Source organism: Entelurus aequoreus, linkage group LG02 (assembly GCF_033978785.1).
Source record: "Entelurus aequoreus isolate RoL-2023_Sb linkage group LG02, RoL_Eaeq_v1.1, whole genome shotgun sequence".
NCBI lineage: Eukaryota > Metazoa > Chordata > Actinopteri > Syngnathiformes > Syngnathidae > Entelurus > Entelurus aequoreus.
The window spans coordinates 44,595,533-44,617,222 of NC_084732.1; the positions used below are offsets into that span (position 1 = coordinate 44,595,533).

General features: G+C 38.4%; 1 protein-coding gene across 1 annotated transcript in view; it reads right to left on the reverse strand.

Moving 5' to 3' along the window:
* Positions 1-6,982: 6,982 nt before the first annotated feature.
* The window catches only part of LOC133634381 (calretinin-like), a 45,994-nt gene continuing 31,286 nt past the window's right edge, over positions 6,983-21,690 (reverse strand). Inside the window, exons 5-11 of the mRNA XM_062027421.1 lie at positions 19,341-19,397; positions 18,048-18,125; positions 15,036-15,091; positions 14,928-14,967; positions 12,811-12,864; positions 8,072-8,143; positions 6,983-8,004 (exon numbers count right to left, since the gene is read on the reverse strand). Of these exons, the coding sequence (XP_061883405.1) occupies positions 7,888-8,004; positions 8,072-8,143; positions 12,811-12,864; positions 14,928-14,967; positions 15,036-15,091; positions 18,048-18,125; positions 19,341-19,397 (474 nt within the window). The 3' untranslated portion in view covers positions 6,983-7,887. The remainder of the gene's footprint in view (positions 8,005-8,071; positions 8,144-12,810; positions 12,865-14,927; positions 14,968-15,035; positions 15,092-18,047; positions 18,126-19,340; positions 19,398-21,690) is intronic.

Here is a 21,690-nt window from a genome sequence, read left to right on the forward strand (position 1 = left end):
ACCAGGCCCATCAGGAGCAAGGGCGAAGTGTCTTGCTCAAGGACACAACGGACCTGACTAGGATGGTACAAGGTGGGGATTGAACCAGTAACCCTCAGATTGCTGGCACGGCCACTCTCCCAACTTCGCCACGCTGTCCCCCAAATATGCTCCAGATAAAGTTTTTGGGAGATTATATGAAGCCCGAAAGCACATATTCTCTACTTGCAGGCTTGTTACTGTTTAATGTGCAGTCACAGGGATTTTTGTGAACTTTTCTTACCATCCTGTAATACCTGCAGAGTTTTTAATGTTTTTTATTTACTTGCTAAAGCGGCACAAGCACTGGCAGAATGCAGCATATAACGCTTGGTTGACATTTATAGCAAATGAAATATTTAAAGGTACTTATAGTGTCAAAATAGAGGTCGTTTTTGAAGAAATGTACATTAAATGAAGTATTGCTGACAGATGCAGAAAAATGAAAGTGCTGCAGAAAAACACGAATTAGGACAAACTGATAATCCAATCCAATCCAATCCACTTTATTTATATTGCACATTTAAACAACAAAAATGTTTCCAAAGTGCTGCACAACAATATTAAAAACCGTATTAAAAACAATATTAAAAATAATAATAAAATATTATCCTTAGCTCCACCAATGACTGAAGAAAAACAAAAAATAAATAAATATAGAACCAATATAAAAACAATATAAAAATAAATATGAATAAAAACAATTTTAAAGGGAAAAAACCAATTAAAACAGTAAATAGAAATCAAAATGTATATAAAAAAAAAAACACGGAGGACAACAGAGGATAGAGGACCACACAGGTCACGTAGTGTTAAAAGCCAAAGAATAAAAGTGGGTCTTAAGACGAGACTTAAAACACTCCACTGTGGGGGCAGTTTGAACATGGAGGGGCAGAGTGTTCCAGAGCTTAGGGCCGACCACAGAGAAGGCCCTGTCTCCCCTGGATTTAAGTCTGGTCTTGGGCACCACGAGCTGGAGCTGGCTCTCGGACCTCAGAGCGCGCGCAGGAGTGTAAATTTGGATGAGGTCCGAGATATACTGAGGTGCCAGTCCATGTAAAGTTTTAAAAACAAACAGCAAGGATTTAAAATCAATTCTAAAACGAACAGGGAGCCAGTGCAAACTCTGAAAAATTGGGGTTATATGCTCGCGTTTCCTGGCCCCTGTTAAAAGTCGTGCTGCCGCGTTCTGGACTAACTGCAACCGGGAGAGAGCTTTTTGGCTAATGCCAGCATAAAGTGCATTGCAGTAGTCCAGGCAACTAGAAATAAAAGCATGCACGATTTGTTCAAAAAAGTTAAAAGATAAAAATGGTTTTACCTTTGCTAAAAGACGAAGATGATAAAAACACGATTTTAAAATGCCATTGACTTGTTTGTCAAGTTTAAAATCGCTGTCTATAGTGACGCCAAGGCTGGTGACTTTGGGACGCACATAATTTTGCAATGGTCCCAAGTCAGTGAGGGTCGGACCAAAAACTGAAATTTCCGTTTTTCCCTCATTCATTATTAAAAAATTCTGGGCTAACCAAGCCTTGACATCGCATAGACAGTTGAGAAGGGGTCTCAGGGGGCCGTGGCCTTTTGAAATTGGCATATAAATTTGGCAGTCATCTGCATAAAAGTGATAGAATACTCCATGTTTCTTAAAAATCTCTCCAAGAGGGAGAATGTGTAAGGAAAACAGAATGGGGCCTAAAATAGATCCCTGGGGGACACCACAGTAGAGCGGAGCAGAAGAAGGTGGCGTCCCCCAGCCTGACAGAGAACGACCTCTCTGACAGGTAGGATCTGAACCACTCTAATGCAGTACCCTTGACACCCACACAGTCTCTCAGGCGATCTAAAATAATTGTGTGGTCGACTGTGTCAAAGGCAGCTGTAAGATCTAAAAGCATTAAAATGGCAGAGCTGCCAGAATCAGACATTAAAAGCAAGTCATTAAAAACCTTTAAAAGTGCAGATTCAGTACTGTGCAAAGCTTTGTATCCAGACTGAAATGGATCTATAGTGCTATTTTCATCTATAAAATGTTGCATTTGCTCCAAAACACATTTCTCCAAAATTTTGGACACAAAAGGTCATTTGGAAATGGGCCGATAATTTGACAAACATGTAGGATTAAGACATGTTTTTTTAATCAAAGGCTCAACAACAGCTCTTTTACAAAAGGAGGGGATACAGCCAGAAATCAAGCTGCTGTTGATGATGTCCCTAACAGACAAGTCAACAGTGTCCCAGATTTCTTTAAAAAAGCGAGGGGGGACTGGGTCTGTGGGACAGGACGAGGGTTTTAGCTTGTCGACTATTCCTGTAAGCTCAGGCATGGACACAGGCTCAAACTGACTAAACACAGCCAAGCACTGAGTGGCCACATTAAAACTCAATGGAGAACGAGAAAGATTGATAAGGGACAAGCGGTAGAAAATGAATGGGTGGATGATAAGTGAGAAGAAGCCTTATTGACTAATGCCAAAGGAAGTGTGGTTTATTACTTAAAAACATCCTTCAGCACCTTCTTTATATTTCAGCATGACAACACTGAAATAACAAATGTGGCATTTCAAAGTATAATGTTAATGATGTGTCTGTAGACATATTTGACAATTAAATTATGTGTTTTCAAACTATTACATCTCATTTCCAGTAATGGAACCTTGTGTGAGGCAGCAATGTATGAGTTTACCTCACTACTATCAGAGCTAGTCAAGTGCAGAAGCTACATAATTTGTGAAATGTTATATCACTTGTTTGACGGTTTGATTCTCATTTGTGGAAATTTATGCTGCTCTAATGTGTGTTTATGGATGACAAACGTATAAATATAAACATAAGAAGTTAAATCAATCAATGTTCTACCTTCTTACCCTGTTCAGGTTCACCTATGTGAGACATACGGCAATGCAATTTAGTCCCCAAAAGAAAAAAGTCCTAAATCAAGGGAGGGCGGAGGGAGGACTTGATGAAGGGTCGCTACTCTGTGCCCCCGCTGCGAGCGATTGTAGGGAAGACAACCTGTGTCGACGAGGAGGAGGGATACGAGCGCCAGACAGGTGCATCTTCAGTAGGCGAAAAAAAGCAAGCGCACGACGGGCACGGGTTGCGGCGGTGGACTCACGCCTGCTGTTGTTGTTGTGTTGTTTTAACAATGAAAATATTGTTGATTCATTTCCCCCTTCTTATGTTTGATATATATATATACCACCAGGTGTGAATGAATGATGGGTTTTTAACATGTAAAGCGACTTTGGGTACTTAGAAAAGCGCTATATAAATCCCAGGTATTATTATTATTATATATAAAAGCTAACTATGGCACTTGATAAGCAAGCTTCTACGTCAGCACCCGAATCATGTTTGAGTTTGTAATGCACAACACAATGCAATAGGACACCAATATGTACTGACTAAAAAACATGAACAACCATATTACAGTATTTTTAAAGTATTATTCCATGTTTTGTTTGTACACAGCTAGCTCGACAGTGTATGTAGTTGTAATAATAATAACACACATGATGTTCTGCATGTATCATGATCAATATTATAGTCACTCACTTGATGGACAGTTCTGTGTTTGGTCCAGCTGGCCAGGGAAGTTTTTTCCGGTTTATTTTGGGTAAGCACTCCATGTATGTCGGCATAGCTTGGCTCCAAGTTCCACATTTACAGCGTCAAAGTCACGCCGACCTCAATCCCTCGGCTTCCGTCTGCTCCAATGTTTCACCCTTCCTTGGCATGCTCGCTTCTAGAAGCAGTAGTTCATCCTCATCTGAGGAAGTTCCAGCAATGCTTAAATTAATGACCAAAATACAATAAATATTGAACATATTACATATTGTTATGAACATGTCTGTTACTACATCATATATAGACTTGCAGTGTGTGTATAAAATGTTAATGGAGGGTTTTGAAGGCTAAAATCCTTTTTTAAAAAAAGAAAAAAAAAGATGTGTATTCTTGTCCCTCGTAATGATTGTGAACGATAGGCAAAATTCCCCCTTTAAGGAGTATGCACGTAACTTTAGGAGACTCAAAAATCTGCAGCAGGGGCGTCACTAGCTTTTAAGGACAGGGGGGGCTTAGCCCCCAGGAGATGCACAGGATGCGAGCGAACGTAGCGCACGAGCACAAAACTTCACAAACGGCTAACAAAGACTTAGAAATTATTAATTGTTATTATTATTATTTCAGTCGCTTTATTTTCAATGTGTGTTCAGTACAACAACAAACGTGGGTTTGCACAGTGACATTTTATTTACAGCATCAACAAGAAACACTTACTTGCATGATCCTTCAAGATACACTGAAACACAATGAAAGTCGTGGCATTAGCCTCTATGTTATTCATTCACAACATAAAGGCTAATGCCACGACTTTCGCTCACAATACAATAATTGTTTGTTCCCAAATATTTTGAAGTTGCACAGATTACATTTTGGGCACATATGTGACTAAAATGGTTGTAAATTCAAGCCCTGGAAATATTACTTAATTACTTGAATTAAAGTAATATCTGGATCGGGATAATTTGGCTTATATACAATATATTTATATATATATATATATATATATATATATTATGGCAAGCCGTTAAGGAAATTCAATATATATGGAAGTCTGAATAGAAATGAGAAACGTTTATATATACTGTAAATAAGAAAGACTAGAGTCCGTCTGCTGATCTGAAAAAGAGCCAAAGCTGTCAAAGAGCTGAGGGACCATCTTCAAAGTGCAATGCTGAAACAAATAATGCAAACAATAAAATGTAACTTCCAGGGCTTGAGACTAATGTTGTCCCGTTGTCCCGGGGACGGTAAAAAAATGCACGGGACGATGGCTTTTAACCATTTTTTTTCTTTTTCTTTTTATGTATTTATTCATTTTACATTTTATATTAAATGTCTTGGTTTTTCCTCCCTCTGAAAATCCTATGAAATGTTTAACAAGCCATCCTATAATAATACAACAGCTATTAATGTAACAATACAATAAAACAAATATATTTAATTATGTTTTTTTCATTATTTTAACAATAGGCTAATGTATATTACTTTATATAGATTCTACAAGAAACACAAAACTTAAAAACTAAATTATTTACAATTGCAGACACAAGGTTTCGTGCAGCTTCACTCATTGTAAAGGAAGACGGAAGTCCACACAGGACAAAAATGACTACAAAGATGGTCCATCCATCCATCCATCCATCTTCTTCCGCTTATCCGAGGTCGGGTCGCGGGGGCAGCAGCCTAAGCAGGGAAGCCCAGACAAAGATGGTGTCTGGGTTTTTCTTATATATATATATATTTATATATATATATATATATGTATATACATATATATATATATATATATATATATATATATATATATATATATATATATATATATATATATATATATATATATATATATATATATATATATATATATATATATATATATATATATATATATATATGTATATATATATATATATATATATATATACATATATATACATATATATATGTATATATATATATATATATGTATATATATATATACATATATATATATATATATATGTATATATATATGTGACTTTTTCATCCCTCTACTTCATGTCATGTCACAGTTCTTTGCCAAGTAAGTTTTGTTCATTTATGCCACAGTTAGTGTTTTTGTTTTATTGTTCATAGTTTCTGCCTTTGTGCAAGTTTTGTGTTTATACCCAAGTTTTGTATTTCCGCCTTTGTGCGCGCCTTTTGTTTCCATAGTCAAGTTTTTACCTCCGTTGTGAGCGCTTTTTGTTTATTCCTTTTTTATTGTTAAAATTAAACATGTATTTAAATTCACATCTTGCACGCGCCAATTTTCCGTTGCCTTCTGGGAGAACAAACCACGCCATAGACCCAGTCATGACAATATGATTATTTATTTAAACTCATATTCGGCCACTTTATAATGAATATGTCGGCATGCATTTGTAAAAAATAAATAAATAAATAAATTTAAAAAAAATAATTTATATATATTTTTTTAGGGGGGCTTAAGAATATTTTAGGGGGCTTGAGCCCCCCTAAAATAGGCCTAACAACGCCAATGATCTGCAGTGTGTTCTTGTAACAACAATCATATGCACTCTTTTTTGGTCCACTGCGTGTGCGTGTTCGTGTGCGCGTGCGTGTGTGTGTGTGAGTAGGGGGAGAATCGCATCTGTTTGTTTCGGCCTCTCGTCTCATCTCCCTCGCTGCGAGTGGCTGATGTGTGTGTGAAGGAATCAGAGCGGATATAAGTGTCCTTCCTTGTTGTGAGCAGTTAGCAGCTTTGACTACACTGAGTTGTGTCACCCACTTCCCCCTCTTGTATTTGTGTGTGCAACGTGCATTTGTACAATCCACAAAGTGTGTGTGTGTGTGTGTGTGTGTGTGTGTCAGTAGTGCTGTGATGGTGTGTGAACGAGAGGAATGCTTCAAAAATAGTGAGTTTAATTAAAGATGAAAGTGCTGATGATTAATTGATGGAAGATAGACTGCTCCATAATGTAGAAATGTGTGTATATATATATATATATATATATATATATATATATATATATATATATATATATATATATATATATATATATATATATATATATATATATATATATATATATATATATACGTTAGGTCATGAAAAAACACAGAGGCTATTTCATCCCTACAAATCTTCTGGGAAAGAGTGGAAAATCCCCAGAAGAGCGGAGAAACCTGCGAAACAGGCTTGTAGGGATGAAATAGCCTCTGTGTTTTTTCCTGACCTAACGTATACTCCGCTCTACCCCGGCATTGAGCACTGTATAACAGATTAACCACAGAAACCTCAACTGTATGTATATATATATATATATATATATATATATATATATATATATATATATATATATATATATATATATATATATATATATACGTATTTATATATATATTTGGGCAGGGGTTCTTTCTATATAGCAGTCAAGAAAGGTAATAACTGAAAGTGTGTTGCAAATGATACTAATAGATTTATATTCCAAAACCTAATTCAAGTATACTGTGTGTATAAGATAGTTTTCTATATGACACAGTGACAATTGGTGTGATTGAGGTACACACATGTATAAAGGAATGCATGCCAAGTTGTCTACTCATGTTTTGCCGCATTGTTGGTATTCATGCAGCAGGAATGAAACAATCCCACCCCGTGCTCACACGGTTTTTGCCCACTCGGCTCACTTTTATCTAAAAGTGTCACAAAAGCTTTTGCTGCATGAAAAATGGAGGAGCTCCAACTCGGCTGCGTCCCGCTTTCTGTTAGCCGGAGATTGGACAGTGAAGTTGTATCACTCCTCCTGCCGCCGTGCTTATCTTCCTGCGCTGGAACTTTAATCTGCGCTCCATTCCTCTGGGATGAAATGATTTCCTTGCACATTGCATTGTTACAAGGTGAAATAATCCTCCTGCATGGCGCTTGAGGAGAATTTGGAGCAGGAGACTGTTGTTATATTTATTCATTCTCTCTGTAATATATTTAATTGAACAGTACAAGCCTCACGAAATAAACAAGACGGCATTGAATTGAAGTAAAATAAATAGAACACATGAACAGAAGTGTTTAGTGGGGTCGGAGACATAGATGGATTAATGTAAAACTGCATATACATATTAAAATGGGTATTCAAAAATAAAGAAGTACACAATATTGCTAGGGCTATTTCACTATGTAAAAAAGAAGCTTAAACATCAGGACCAGCAATTCACTGTGTGCTTTTAGGAGCACTTTTTGTTTTCTCTCTAGCAGTGTAAGCGGGGTTAAAGGTCACACATGCACAGGTAGGAAGGAGGCAATGGGGGGCAGGCGTCTCACAGCGTGGAGTCCATACACAGGACGATCTCCAGTTCGGCGCGAAATAGTTTCCCTCCATCTGACAGAGCCATGATGCTCTTCTTGTAGCCTGACAGTCCTGTTACTTCCACATCCTGTCAACATGAACTCTGTTAGTCCGGGGGGCGAGGGTGAGTGTGGGGGGGTGTACATCTCTATTACCATTTTGTTCTTGTCACAGAGGTCCTTCAGCAAAGCATCCAACTCCTGCTCGTCTATGTAGCCGTTACCGTCCTAATAGATAAACACATGAAGTGGATTCTCATTAGTTATGCATTGTTTATGAAGAATCCACAGCTGTGCTGAGGGCAAAGGACAAAACAAACATCTGGATGTACCAATGAGCTTAGATGCAGCAACCAGTTTATTCCAGTATAAAGCTGGAATATAACTTAGAGCAGTGATTTTCAACCTTTTTTAAGCCGCGGCACACTTTTTACATTTACAAAATCCTGCGGCACACCACCAACCAAAATGACACTCTAACACAGTATATAATACATATAGTTAATAATATAGTTTTCTAAATGTATTTATACTCACTACTATTACAATGGCTTTACAAGCTCGCAGTATTAATGTTTCTGCCACAGTGTGGGACTTTTTTGATTTAGCTACGAGTTCAACAACAAGGTAGCAAGCTTTGAGGGCTCTCTTGTTTACCTTTGTGGTTTTTCTCAGAAAAGTTGCCTGTTTCTCATTGTTTGTACGTAAGCGTACAAAATAGTCCATCTGGGTGTTTCGTTTGGAGATGGCGTTTAAGCTTGCTTGGCACCGTGGCGCTATTGGATAGCTTCTCACCACACACCAAGCACTGCAGAGTCGGTGCTGTCGCATCCCCGGTGAAAGTTAATCCAAATGAAAGATAGCTTTCGCTTTATTGCCTCGAGCTCACCGTCTTTTTTTATTTTGTAGACCACTCATACTAGGCCCTTCATCTGGGTCAGAATTTTGTCCAGGACCCTGTTCGCCATTTGCATTTTCCCTTCTCAAAAACTTCTCCATCACTGTCACTTGCTCGCCTCCTCTTGCTGCGATCCCAAACTGTCACTGTCACGTGATGCGCAGCGCTAACTCGATTGTCTTTACAGGTATTTATCGCCCTCTGCTGCCACGTACTGAAATAGATGAGTATTACATTATCTGCCGCACTTTATTATAGCACGGACACCCGACAATGGTTAATTAGGAGATATTAAATAATTTCTCACGGCACACCTGACGATCTCTCACGGCCGCGGCACACTGGTTGAAAATGACTGACTTAGAGGACTCAGTGTACAGCTAGCAAAGCAGTACAGAGCAAGGGCATAGAAATAGGTTTAACATTGAGGTAGACACATACTGTATTCACAAATCGTTGGAGCAGAAATATATATACTGTACACCATAGGTGGGAATCTTTTGGCACCTTACGATTTGATTCGATTTTGATTTTTGAGGTGACTATTCAATTCAGAATCGATTCTCTATTCAACATGATTCTCGTACTGTATTTAGTATATCAATTGTAATCAAACCTTTTCAAAATAGGTTACATTTTACAAAAGCTCCTCTTGGCTGCTGACGTATGGCTTATATACTGTTACAGTGTCGGGACTAACGTGTTACTTTGGAACGCGTTACTGTAACAACGTTAGTTTCTGTGGTAACTAGTAATCTAACGCGTTATTTTTTATATTCAGTAACTCAGTTACTGTTACTACATGATGCGTTACTGCGTTATTTTACGTTATTTTTTATGTAGTATCGGCTAGAAACAGAAGATCTGAGTGTGTTTTATTGCAGCCCTGCGGTGTCGGAAAAGAAAAGGCGTGCTTTGTGTGGGTGGGGGCCGGGGGGGCCTATGTACTTCGGGGCTAACAACCTTCACTTTACCCGGCAGTGGGTCTTTACAGCTCTGGACTCGAGGGTGAATGCCGAGGCCGGCGGTTTGTTGCAACTTTGTGACTTGGTGTCTTGCACCATGCACACAGCCATCCACCAAGCTAGAACACCTGCACGCGCTCCCTCACCTCTCTCGCCCACTCACTCACTGACGTCACTCCCCTCACATGCTGTCATGTCTTAAAGGGCCACACACACACACGTTCTATACTCTCATAACAACTAACAAGACATCATGGCGAAGCCAGAAGTCGAGTTTCTTAACATTCTCACTACTTTTCTTTTGTCGAGCACAAAGAAAAGAACATTTTAGTTAAATGTAAGTTGTGTCTTGGATCAAAGAGCCCATCTACTTAAAGTTAAAGTTAAAGTGCTAATGATTGTCACACACATACTAGGCGTGGCAAAATTATTCTCTGCATTTGACCCATCAACCTTGATCACCCCCTGGGAGGTGAGGGTAGCAGTGAGCAGCAGCAGTGGCCGCGCCCGGGAATACTGCCCAAAACAGCAATTCAAATCTGCTGAAACAGCTACAAAAGCAACATGCTTCGACGAAGCTAGTAAAGAGAGACACAGACTCCGATGCCACTTCAGCTCCACTTAAGGATTTTAACGAGGCATTGCTAGCCAGGACAACATTGATAGAGACATTGCAGCGTATGTGCTAGAAGATATGCAGGCTATTTCTACAGCGGATTCACCCGCTTTCAGGCAGCTAATTAGCATGATACCGGCGTCAAATAGCAAATGGCACGGAAAACACGTTCCAAGTACCTGGACAGTGAGTACATAAACATGGAAAGCGAGCTAAAGAAAACACTCCAAACTCTGCCTCTGCTCATCATTCATCACTGAAGGTACACACTCTGTCAATTCTCTTATATACTCTTTCATTCTAAACTTCTAGAGTGATTGATTATCACATCACTCTAAATGTATAGACTATAAAGTTCACAAACATAAAGAGGGATCCTAGTGGGCCAGGGCAATCTTTCCTTATCTCTAAACTAAAACTGGGGAAATGTGTAGAGTGTTCTGGGCTTCAGTACAGTGTTGAACCCCTGAATACATTGCATTGCCCCACTTATTAAATACAAAACTAAAAAAAAGGAAAAAAACAACCTTTTTTTTTTAAAGGCAAAAACATCAATAATAATAATACTTATATCAATTACAGTTGCTTTATGTATGTAAATCCAAAAATGTATTCTTAAAAAATATTTTCTGTTTTTGAATCGATTCTTGAAAATTAGGAATCGATTTAAAATCAGAATAAAAAAATATTGCAATTTGGATGCAAATTGATTTTTGAGCCCCCTTACTATACACCACAAAACATTCACAAAATGCTATGTTACATTAACTGTTTTCTTGTCCCAAGTATTAATAACCCCCGCAACCCTGAGAGGGACAAGCGGTAGAAAATGGATGGATGGATGGATCATTGTTATCGTGTAGTGCTTTAATCAACTTGGACATGATATTGACCAGTTGCAATGGAATCTTCTTCCACTCCTCCATGATGACATCACTGGTTGCAGTTCTCCACCTTCTGTGTTCAGGTCTGAAGTTATACTACACCTCTCGATCATCTTCACCTTCAGCTTCCTCAGCAAGACACTTCTCATCTTGAAAGGGCTCCCTATCATGTTAGGAACCTGCCATTTAGCCAGTGAAGGGATAATGCTCTGTTTCAGAATAAAACAGTACATGTTGGAATTCATGTTTCCCTCAGTGAACCACGGCTCCCCATTGCTGACAGCACTCATGCAGCCCATAACTTCAGACTATGTCACTATGATTGGCTGTACAGTAGTCAAGACACATTTATCTCGCTACTCATTTGTACTGCCCGCTACGGGGTACGTGCCCCCCCAATATTGGAGACAGATTAATTTGTCCTACCCAAAAATGTACTGTACTACATAGAAAAAAAACATTTTATTTAGAAATTTGGAATAGGTATTTTAAAAAGGTGTGAGGTATCACACGTATTTAGTTTTGTTCTTGTTGTTCTTTGCCACCGGTGTCAAACTCAAGGCCCGGGGGACGGATTTGGCCCGCCACATAATTGTATGTGGCCCGCGAATGCCTGGAATTAATATGCATTAATAAAGTACTTTATCTTTTCTTAATAAATGTACTCTTTTTTTCCATTTTGACGGAAAAAAACATATATACTGTACAAAATTGCATATCTCTTAAACTTTACCATTATCCAATATTGCAACAAATATAATATTACTGTGTCATACTTCCCAAACACTTTTTAGTCAAAATTAAAATTAATACCTAAATATCTGCTTGACTTACGATTTCAATGCAAGTTACCAATCAAATTGTAGATTGTAAAAATGAGAGATTTTACGGTAAAATGTAAAGTAGTTTTTTACCATATTCAACTGTAAATTGAAAATACTCTACCAAAAAATTTTGTCGATTGAGTTGGCAGTAGTTTTTTTTTACCGTAAACTCTACAGTTGTTGTTATTACGGTGCTTTACTGTAAATGGAAAAATAGTTTAAAAATTGACATAAAAACTGGCAGTTTAATTGTCAGAATAAAAAAAAAAAACGCAATACTGTTTTTCCAGTAATATGTTCTACAAATCACTGTCAATTTTACAGTAACATTCTGGTGACTAAGCTGCCAGTAAAACCGCTTTTCAATTTACCGTAAACAAAACAACACTATATATTTTAAAATTCTGTTGCCAGTTTTTTACTGTAAAATCTACAGATTTATTTTAAAAAATATGTATAATAATCAAATGCATAGGCAAATGTATATAATATTTGCTGTTACAAGCGGCCCTCTAAGTTCAGCCATAACTGATGACTCAATGACACCCCTGCTCTATGCCCTTGCTGAGACCTCACAAATGTTATCCTAGATTAATAGACAACATATTGTATAAAATCCTCCCCATATTTTCTTTAGATGTCTCATTACTGAATTCATTAGTCAGGAAGACATGATCCGCTTTAACATAAACAACAAGTGTTTTTCACCTTATCATAGAGTGTGAAGAGGGAGTCAAATTCCTTGACGGTGAGCCTGATGCCCTGTGCGCATTAAAGAGGGAGAAGATTGTTAGAAGCCGGAGGGACATTTCTAGAGAGCAGTAAAAGCCCCAGCAGAGCCAACAGCTGATATTAATCCATGCAGATTATGATAACTGGGACTAGCGTTGAATTAATCCCGATCAGACGAGCTAATCCTTTGACAGAATGGAATTGTTGATCTGCTCTCACAAACTGGAGTGTGTATGCATAGGAACATACCATCCATGTGGAGGATCACCATTAGGCCTATGGGAAAGATTAACATTGACACCGTGCAACAATCTTTGAATTTTTTCCATATTTATAACCAAATAGGGTGTACAGTATGTTAGCGATCATATCTTGAAGGCAGAGGATATGCATTAAAGTGATTGGATATTTTTAGTGGGATTTTTAAGATAACTGGAATTAGGGTCTCCAGCAGTAAGTAACTACCTGATTTTCAGTAGCTCACCAAAGGGTCAAATAATATTTGCCTAAACTCCTTTTTTAATACAACTGTTCAATTTGGACATTGTGCCTCTAGTTACCGGTAATGACAAATTACCACAAAATAGCATAAAGAAAATGTTTGGGTGGGGTCTGCTTTGTAAATAAAGTACAATTTAAATGTTGCCAGTCATAAATAAAACACAAATAGCTCACCTTATTTTTTTGGGGTCAAAGAGCTCTATTGGTAATGCCCTATTTTTGATGTATATGATATTGAAACAATGTGCGGCTTGGTCTAAAATAAATTAAACATTTAATTTAAATATAAATGCATTTTGGACGTTTTTCCACACATACATTGTATTTTGTTATTTGAATTTATTATTAAATTATTTTAATAGTCTAAACAAGGTGAAGAAAATGTGTTTGGGTTGAGTTTTTTCTTCAATTGTCCTGATAAATAAATAAATAAATACATATTAAGTAATCCCTTGTTTATCGCTGTTAATTAGTTCAGGGCCTAACCATGTTAAATTATTAATTATAAATGTATTCTTTTCAAAGATAGAGCATCATAAATGTGTTTAAAACATTCTAAATGGGTGTTTTAACATTATGAGAGTCATCTATACATGAAATAACACTCCCATAGTCACATTTACACTCATTTAATCTAATATAGTAAAGCTGTTTGAGGCTGAGCCAAACAGTAGACACAATACTGAAAAGTGCGCTCTGATGGGTTTAGTGTCATCTGGTGGCCAATACTACTGTACCGTAGTACTGTATTTTCACTTACCGCAAACTTTGAAGCGCGATGTGGCTGATTTCCTTAGGTTTATTTCTATTTCTTTTTTATTTAAGCATGATATTCAGCTTTTCTTCTGCTTCCCTATTGTTATTGGCTTCTGATTGGCAGTAATGACATTTTCTTTTCTTGCTTCGAGCGCCAACTTGCTATGACAAGCAGTAGTAAGCTTGTAAAAGTGTTTTCAGAAAATAATGTTATTAGTTTTTTGTAACTTCAAAGCTTTTGAGTGACAGCAATGTCACAATCTCACATGCACCGAGCGAGTGAGCGGATGAGACACGTCTTAACCTCTGGCTTATCATTACTGTGTGCTTATGTAAATTATTTTGCGTGGTGTCAAAAATATAGAGGAACAACAGCTAGTCAGAAAAGTAACTCTTACTATGTAAATGTTTTTATGTTCCTTCTTGAGGATCCTTGCACCTTTTATCTGTCAATTTACGATTCAATTGTTGCACAATGTTAAAGAAAGACAAAAACAACAATTTGTGATTTTTAGACCATATTTGTGCATGTGAAAACCCTAATTGCATCATCTCGCTAACGAAGAGACAAACAACAACCTTCTAGGCAGACGTAGTAATATTATGAAACATGATTACTGCAGGATTTAAAGTAACCATGCATTTGTGTCAATGTGCCATATGTCCATTCAGCACATTATTGACATTTAATCCTCTTTTAGGGCTGAATCGTGTTATTTCTAACGTCTGCTCTAGTTCTTTGCGTCACACAAGATGTTTTAGTCACTCAACAGTAACCATTAATGAATTCATATCAAAGTGTTTTCATTACGATCCTAATGTGTGTATTGTATTACCTGAAACTTCAGCAAGAAGTTCTCCTGCACGGGCAAGAGCCTGCAGTGACACAAAGTGTTAATGTTGTCTTTATGAGGGTTTCTGAGGTTTTTGAATTAAAGACAAACCTTGCCATCTCAGAAAGACCCAGCTTCCCATCGCCATTCAGATCAAACATCGTTAGCTGCAGGGAAAGAGGATTAACAGAGAATTTTATCAGGAAGCATAGACAGTAGCCACTCTACATTTATGTTACATGTGTGCATTAGAAAGTGCCTCAAGTGAGCACACGCTGATGCCTCAATCAATGTATTGGCTTTAGGATATCCAATAAGAGCGCTGAATAAAGAATACCTGCCTTTTTACATGAATACAGCTCAAGTTGACAACATAAGAGACATCATAAACACTATGTTTATTATTGTGCATAATGATAATAATAATAATACCTGTGATTTATATAGCGCTTTTCTAAGTACCCAAAGTCGCTTTACATGTAGAACCCATCATTCATTCACACCTGGTGGTGGTAAGCTACGTTCATAGCCACAGCTGCCCTGGGGTAGACTGACGGAAGCGTGGCTGCAATTTGCATGTAGTTCGCAGTGGTGTACAATTACAATGCATGCATGAAGGGGGCAAAATATGAAAAATGCCTCTTGGTATGATGCATTGCAGTTCTACACCACTGCATATGCACATATTGTTAAATTCACATTAAGTTGTTAACACATTTGATACAATTCTTGTCAACCAGTGAGGTAGACTATTCAATTATGTTGTGTCTTACACATGTTTTATCAGTCAAACAAAACATTATTTAGATAGCACTCTTCATATCCAGGCAAGTTGCCACACACAGTGATTTAAACCAATTTAACAGGGGGAGAAAATAAAACACACACACAGCTACATTGACAATAACAAGACATGGCAGTGAGTGTTGAGGAAAACGCCACATTTGAGGCGTTCACACAGGAGAATAACTAAAAATTATTCATGTAAAATTAAAATAATGTACTCTAAAAACATACACACAAATAAGATAAAAAATAAATAATGTATTAATACATAAATAAAAACAAAGTAGTAAGGGCAGCACAGTGGGGCAGTGGTTAAGGCTTGTGCCTCAAAGCGAGGGTCCAGGGTGCACCCCGCCTTCCGCCTGAGAGCAGCTGGGATAGGCTCTAGTCCCCCTCTAACCCTGAAAAGGACAAGCGGTAGAAAATGGATGGATGGATAAATAAAAACAAAGTAGTAAGGGCTGTACGGTGGCGCATAAGTACCGTATTGCCATTCTGTCAGTGTGCACGGGTTACTCTGCTGCCGCTACTGCCTTGCACTAGCCTTTAAAGGCCTACTGAAATGAATGTTTTTTTATTTAAACGGGGATAGCAGATCTATTCTATGTGTCATACTTGATCATTTCGCGACATTGCCATATTTTTGCTGAAAGGATTTAGTATAGAACAACGACGATAAAGATCGCAACTTTTGGTATCTGATAAAAAAAGGCTTGCCCCTACCGGAAGTAGCGTGACGTAGTCAATTGAACATATACGCAAAGTTCCCTATTGTTTACAATGATGGCCGCATGAAGTGAGAGGGATTCAGACCGAGAAAGCGACGATTTCCCCATTAATTTGAGCGAGGATGAAAGATTTGTGGATGAGTAAAGTGCAAGTGAAGGACTAGTGGGGAGTTGAAGCTATTCAGATAGGGAAGATGCTGTGAGAGCCGGGGGTGACCTGATATTCAGCTGGGAATGACTAAAACAGTAAATAAACACAAGACATATATATACTCTATTAGCCACAACACAACCAGGCTTATATTTAATATGCCACAAATTAATCCCACATAAAAACACCTAGGTGTTTGCTATGCTAGCTCCTAGCTACTAGCTTAATTAATATGGACGGGATCCCGTGTATATAACCCGCCAATACAATTCAAACACCTGCACAACACACACACTCACTCAGCCCAAAGAACCGTTCACCTAACCCAAGGTTCATAAAGCTTATATATTTAACCAAAGTTACGTACATGGCACGCACGTACGGGCAAGCAATCAAATGTTTAGAAGCGCGCGGGTGGGACCTGATATTCAGCTGGGAATGACTACAACAGTAAATAAACAAAAGACATATATATACTCTATTAACCACAACACAACCAGGCTTATATTTAATATGCCACAAATTAATCCCGCATAACAAACACCTAGGTGTTTGTTATGCTAGCTCCTAGCTCCTAGCTACTAGCTACTAGCTCGAGCTAGTTATAGCAAGCGATCAAATGTTTGGAAGCGTACTCACGGTATCGCGTCTGCGTCTGTTAACGAAGTCAAAGTCCTCCTGGTAAGAGTCTCTGTTGTCCGAGTTCTTCGATCTTGACTGCATCTTTCGGGAATGTAAACAATGAAACACCGACTGTGTTGTGTTGCTGACTTCCCTCGCAAAATACTCCGCTTCGCACCGACTTTCTTCTTTGCTTGCTCAGCTTCTTTCTCCATAATGCAATGAACAAATTGCAACAGATTCACCAACACAGATGTCCAGAATACTGTGGAATAATGAGATGAAAACAGCTATTTCGTATTGGCTTCAATGGGGAAGCCCTACCTGTGTTCTACTGGCTACGTCACGGGCATACGTCATCCTCAAAGGCGTTTTGAACCGGAAGTTCCCCGGGAAATTTAAAATTGCACTTTATAAGTTAACCCGGCCGTATTGGCATGTGTTGCAATGTTAAGATTTCATCATTGATATATAAACTATCAGACTGCGTGGTCGGTAGTAGTGGGTTTCAGTAGGCCATTAGTTTCTGCTGTTTATGCTATCTAAGTAAATACATAAAGGTTTTACCTGTATACCGGTATCTGTCACTGCATCCTGGGGTCATGCCATCAGCCAACATGTGCCACCGTGACAGTGTGCCTTTAACCCTTTTTTTTTTTTAAGGTTTTGCAGTTAAAGTTTCCAGGATTTAAGATCATAGTTGAAGATAGAATTTAATGCAATGCCATTTGGTAATGATGCTTGATTAAAAATACAAGCTGTGAAATGATTTCCAATGTTGTTGTGTTTTCCTAAATAACAGAAAACAATGGCATGTTTTTGCCAAATAATACTCACAATAGTGTGTGTGTACTCATGGAGCTTCTTGTCATCATAGCTTCTGTTAGCTTTCTTCAGCAGGTCTGTCAGAAAACCCTGAAGATATTTGTCAGTCAGTGAATCCATCATGTAGAGCAGGCATATTCAACTCGATTGGTTTGAGGGCCAAATTTCCAGAAAGCTAAGGACCGGGTGCATAACTTATCCCTTCACTGTTTGTCTTATTCTGTCAAATTCAGAGAACCAGCGTCCTTTACTGTAGAAGTAAAATTTTTGTCAATTTGTTTGGTCAGAGTTACAAGAGCGCTCTGCTGTTTTTAAAAAACTTATGCAAAAAAGCTAGTCAAAGATCATGTTTATGACAGCACTCTAGTGTTTTAAAAATCTGCTGCAAAAATGTGAGTCTCACAAGTTTTTTAACTTAACTCGTGGGCCACCAGTTGAAAAAGAGAGCACCTAAAATGGAACCTTGGGGAACACCACCAGTATAACTAAAGATGTTTAACAAATGCTTATACAATGATCTGAAGTAAACAAACAACAGTCACACCTTAGTTACATAAGTCACACTAGGAAAAAACATTTTAACTGACAAAAAGGAGAGTACTTAAAGCGGTGCCTTAAGGAACGTTTCAGTTATGTAAATCACAAGTTTGATACCCCAGTGCTAGCAAGGTTTAAATGTCATTGCAAGGATCTGCCAAGTTCCTCTATGCAACCGGAGCACTAAAGTGTTTTTAGAAATGTGCTGCAAAAATGTTTATCCCTCAAATTTTGAGCTAAACTCAGGGGCTTTTATGGTATTATCTCCGTGCCAGATTTGGCCCCTGGGCCACCAGTGGAATAGCCCTGATGTAGAGAATTTACTGATAATTAAGTAGTTAACGCCACCACTGAAATTATGTTCATTAATGCCGTCAAACAAATAAAACTTTTGATCAGTGAAGAAGAGGTCCTGACTGGATGCTCTCACAAGAAACTGCAACAGAGACAGTTGCACCAAATTATGACTCTACATAATGGTTGAAATCAGTGGTGTGAAACAAAGTCAAGTTTTAACCAGAAAAATCTCAGGGTCGCTCTGTAGATTAATTCTGTTCATCACGATTCACTTTCATTCATTGTTAATCTATATTGAGCATGTCACATTTTGCATGAGCGAAGAGACTGAAAAAGAATGAATTATACATGCACTTGACATGTTTATCAAACACCTTAAACATCATGTTTTGTTTTATTCTAAACAAACATTTATCCAAATTAATGTGAACCTTTTACTCCTTTTGTGTCAACAATGTAGTATTGATTTACCTTCAGTTCATTTGACTCGATATATCCACTGCGGTCAGTGTCATACCTCCGCCAGGCCTGCAGGGGAGAAATGAAGTTAGACTAGAGCAGTGGTTCTTAACCCTGTTGGAAGAACCGAACCCCACCAGTTTCATATGCGCATTCACCGAACCGTTCTTTAGTGAAAAATAAAATGTTTAGTTTTTTTCAAATTCAAGACAAAGTTATGTTTTGTTACTGGTGCACAAAATGAACCGTGCATGAACATCACGTTGTTCAAAGAACAAAACCAACACAGTGCATGAACTCACAACAAATTACACACCTGCAAATCAGTGTGACTTCTGCTGTTGCCGTATCCATAGTACGCCGATAGGGCATACTTGCCAACCCTCCCGAATTTCAGTGCCCCTCCCGAAAATCTCCCGGGGCAACCATTCTCCCGAATTTCTCACAATTTCTACCCGGACAACGTTATTGGGGGCGTGCCTTAAAGACACTGTCTTTAGCGTCCTCTACAACCTGTCGTCACGTTCACTTTTCCTCCATACAAACAACGTGCAGATCCAGTCACATAATATATGCGGTTTTTACACACACGAGTGACTGCAAGGCATACTTGATCAACAGCCATACAGGTCACACTGAGGGTGGCTGGAAAAACAACTTTAACACTGTTATAAATATGCGCCACACTGTGAACCCACACCAAACAAGAATGACAAACACATTTCTGGAGAACATCCGCACCGTAACACAACATAAACACAACAGAACAAATACCCAGAACCCCTTGCAGCACTAACTCTTCCGGGATGCTACCACCAAACTCCGCCTCCCCTAAACCCCACCCCCCATCTACCGAATTCGGAGGTCTCAAGGTTGGCAAGTATGCGATAGGGAGAAGTTTTTATTTACACGATGAGTCGGGTGTGTCTTGACCTCCGCGGTGGAGACTCCGCCGAACCCCTGAGGCCGACTCACCGAACCCCTAGGGTTCGATCGAACCCAGGTTAAGAACCACTGGACTAGAGACTCGGCAAACACAACAACATTTCTAAAACAGTCTTCAAATGAGGAGAGGCAGCAAGTCTGGTAAATTGTATATACAAGTGAAAGGTTGGCAGCCATGAGATTTTGTTTGAATATAGAATTTGTCCAAGATGGATGCCTAAACCCATGTATACACATGCCCACAACACACACACACACACACACACACACACACACACACACACACACACACACACACACACACACACACACACACACACACACACACACACACACACTGGCGTTTCTCTGATGGAGGTAGTGGTCCATCCATAATTTATGCTTGTCTTAGAATAGGTTTTAATGCCCAAGAGCAGCATGAACATTTTAACATACGCTTGGAAGAAGACTTGACCAGGGTTTGCTTTTTGCAGATGAGTGAAAGAAGACTCTACACTAAACTATTCAACAAATCAAACAAATGAAAGAAAAGTAACGTTTACATCACAAATCGAGGCAAATCTCAAACATACTTGGAAAGATAACAACAAATGCAAATGCCACAACTCCAACATAAAGCCACAATACAATAACATTAAGGAAGAACGAAAGTGACAAATACAACGAAAGTGACAGCGGACTAAGTTTCGCTGACAGACCAAGTGCCTTAGGCGGAATGTTGAAGAAGTTTTAATGAACAAAGTTGAAAAAGTAAGATGTTATGATCAAAGTCACTTTCATTGTGTACGTCACTTAAGTCGCTTAATGTTGTTGTGTGGCGGCTTTATGTTGTTGTGTTGTGGTGTTTGCAATAGTGTTGTGGCTGAAAGTTATAACACAGTGCCTAGGAACTTCAATTTAAGAGTGCTCCAACTTGAGTGTTTTTAGGTTAAGGCTGTCTCTCGGCTAATTGTTACGCTTTAAGTTGCAAGCAAAAATGTGAGTTACAATCATTCCCGCTAATAGTTGGTCTAGCGAATGTCACAGTGAACCCCTTAAAACATCTGATCTTACTCGCTAGCATTAGCTTATAGATAGAGATGGATGTAACTTTGTTTTCCAACAATGGAAAAGAAAAAAAGTCAATGTGAAGGACATTGTTGAGAAGAAAAAGTGAATGATATTAATTGACTTGAAAGGCCTACTGAAATTAATTTGTTTTATTTAAACGGGGATAGCAGATCTATTCTATGTGTCATACTTGATCATTTCGCGATATTGCCATATTTTTGCTGAAAGGATTTAGTATAGAACAACGACGATAAAGATCGCAAATTTTGGAATCTGATAAAAAAAGGCTTGCCCCTACCGGAAGTAGCGTGACGTAGTCAATTGAACATATACGCAACGTTCCCTATTGTTTACAATGATGGCCGCA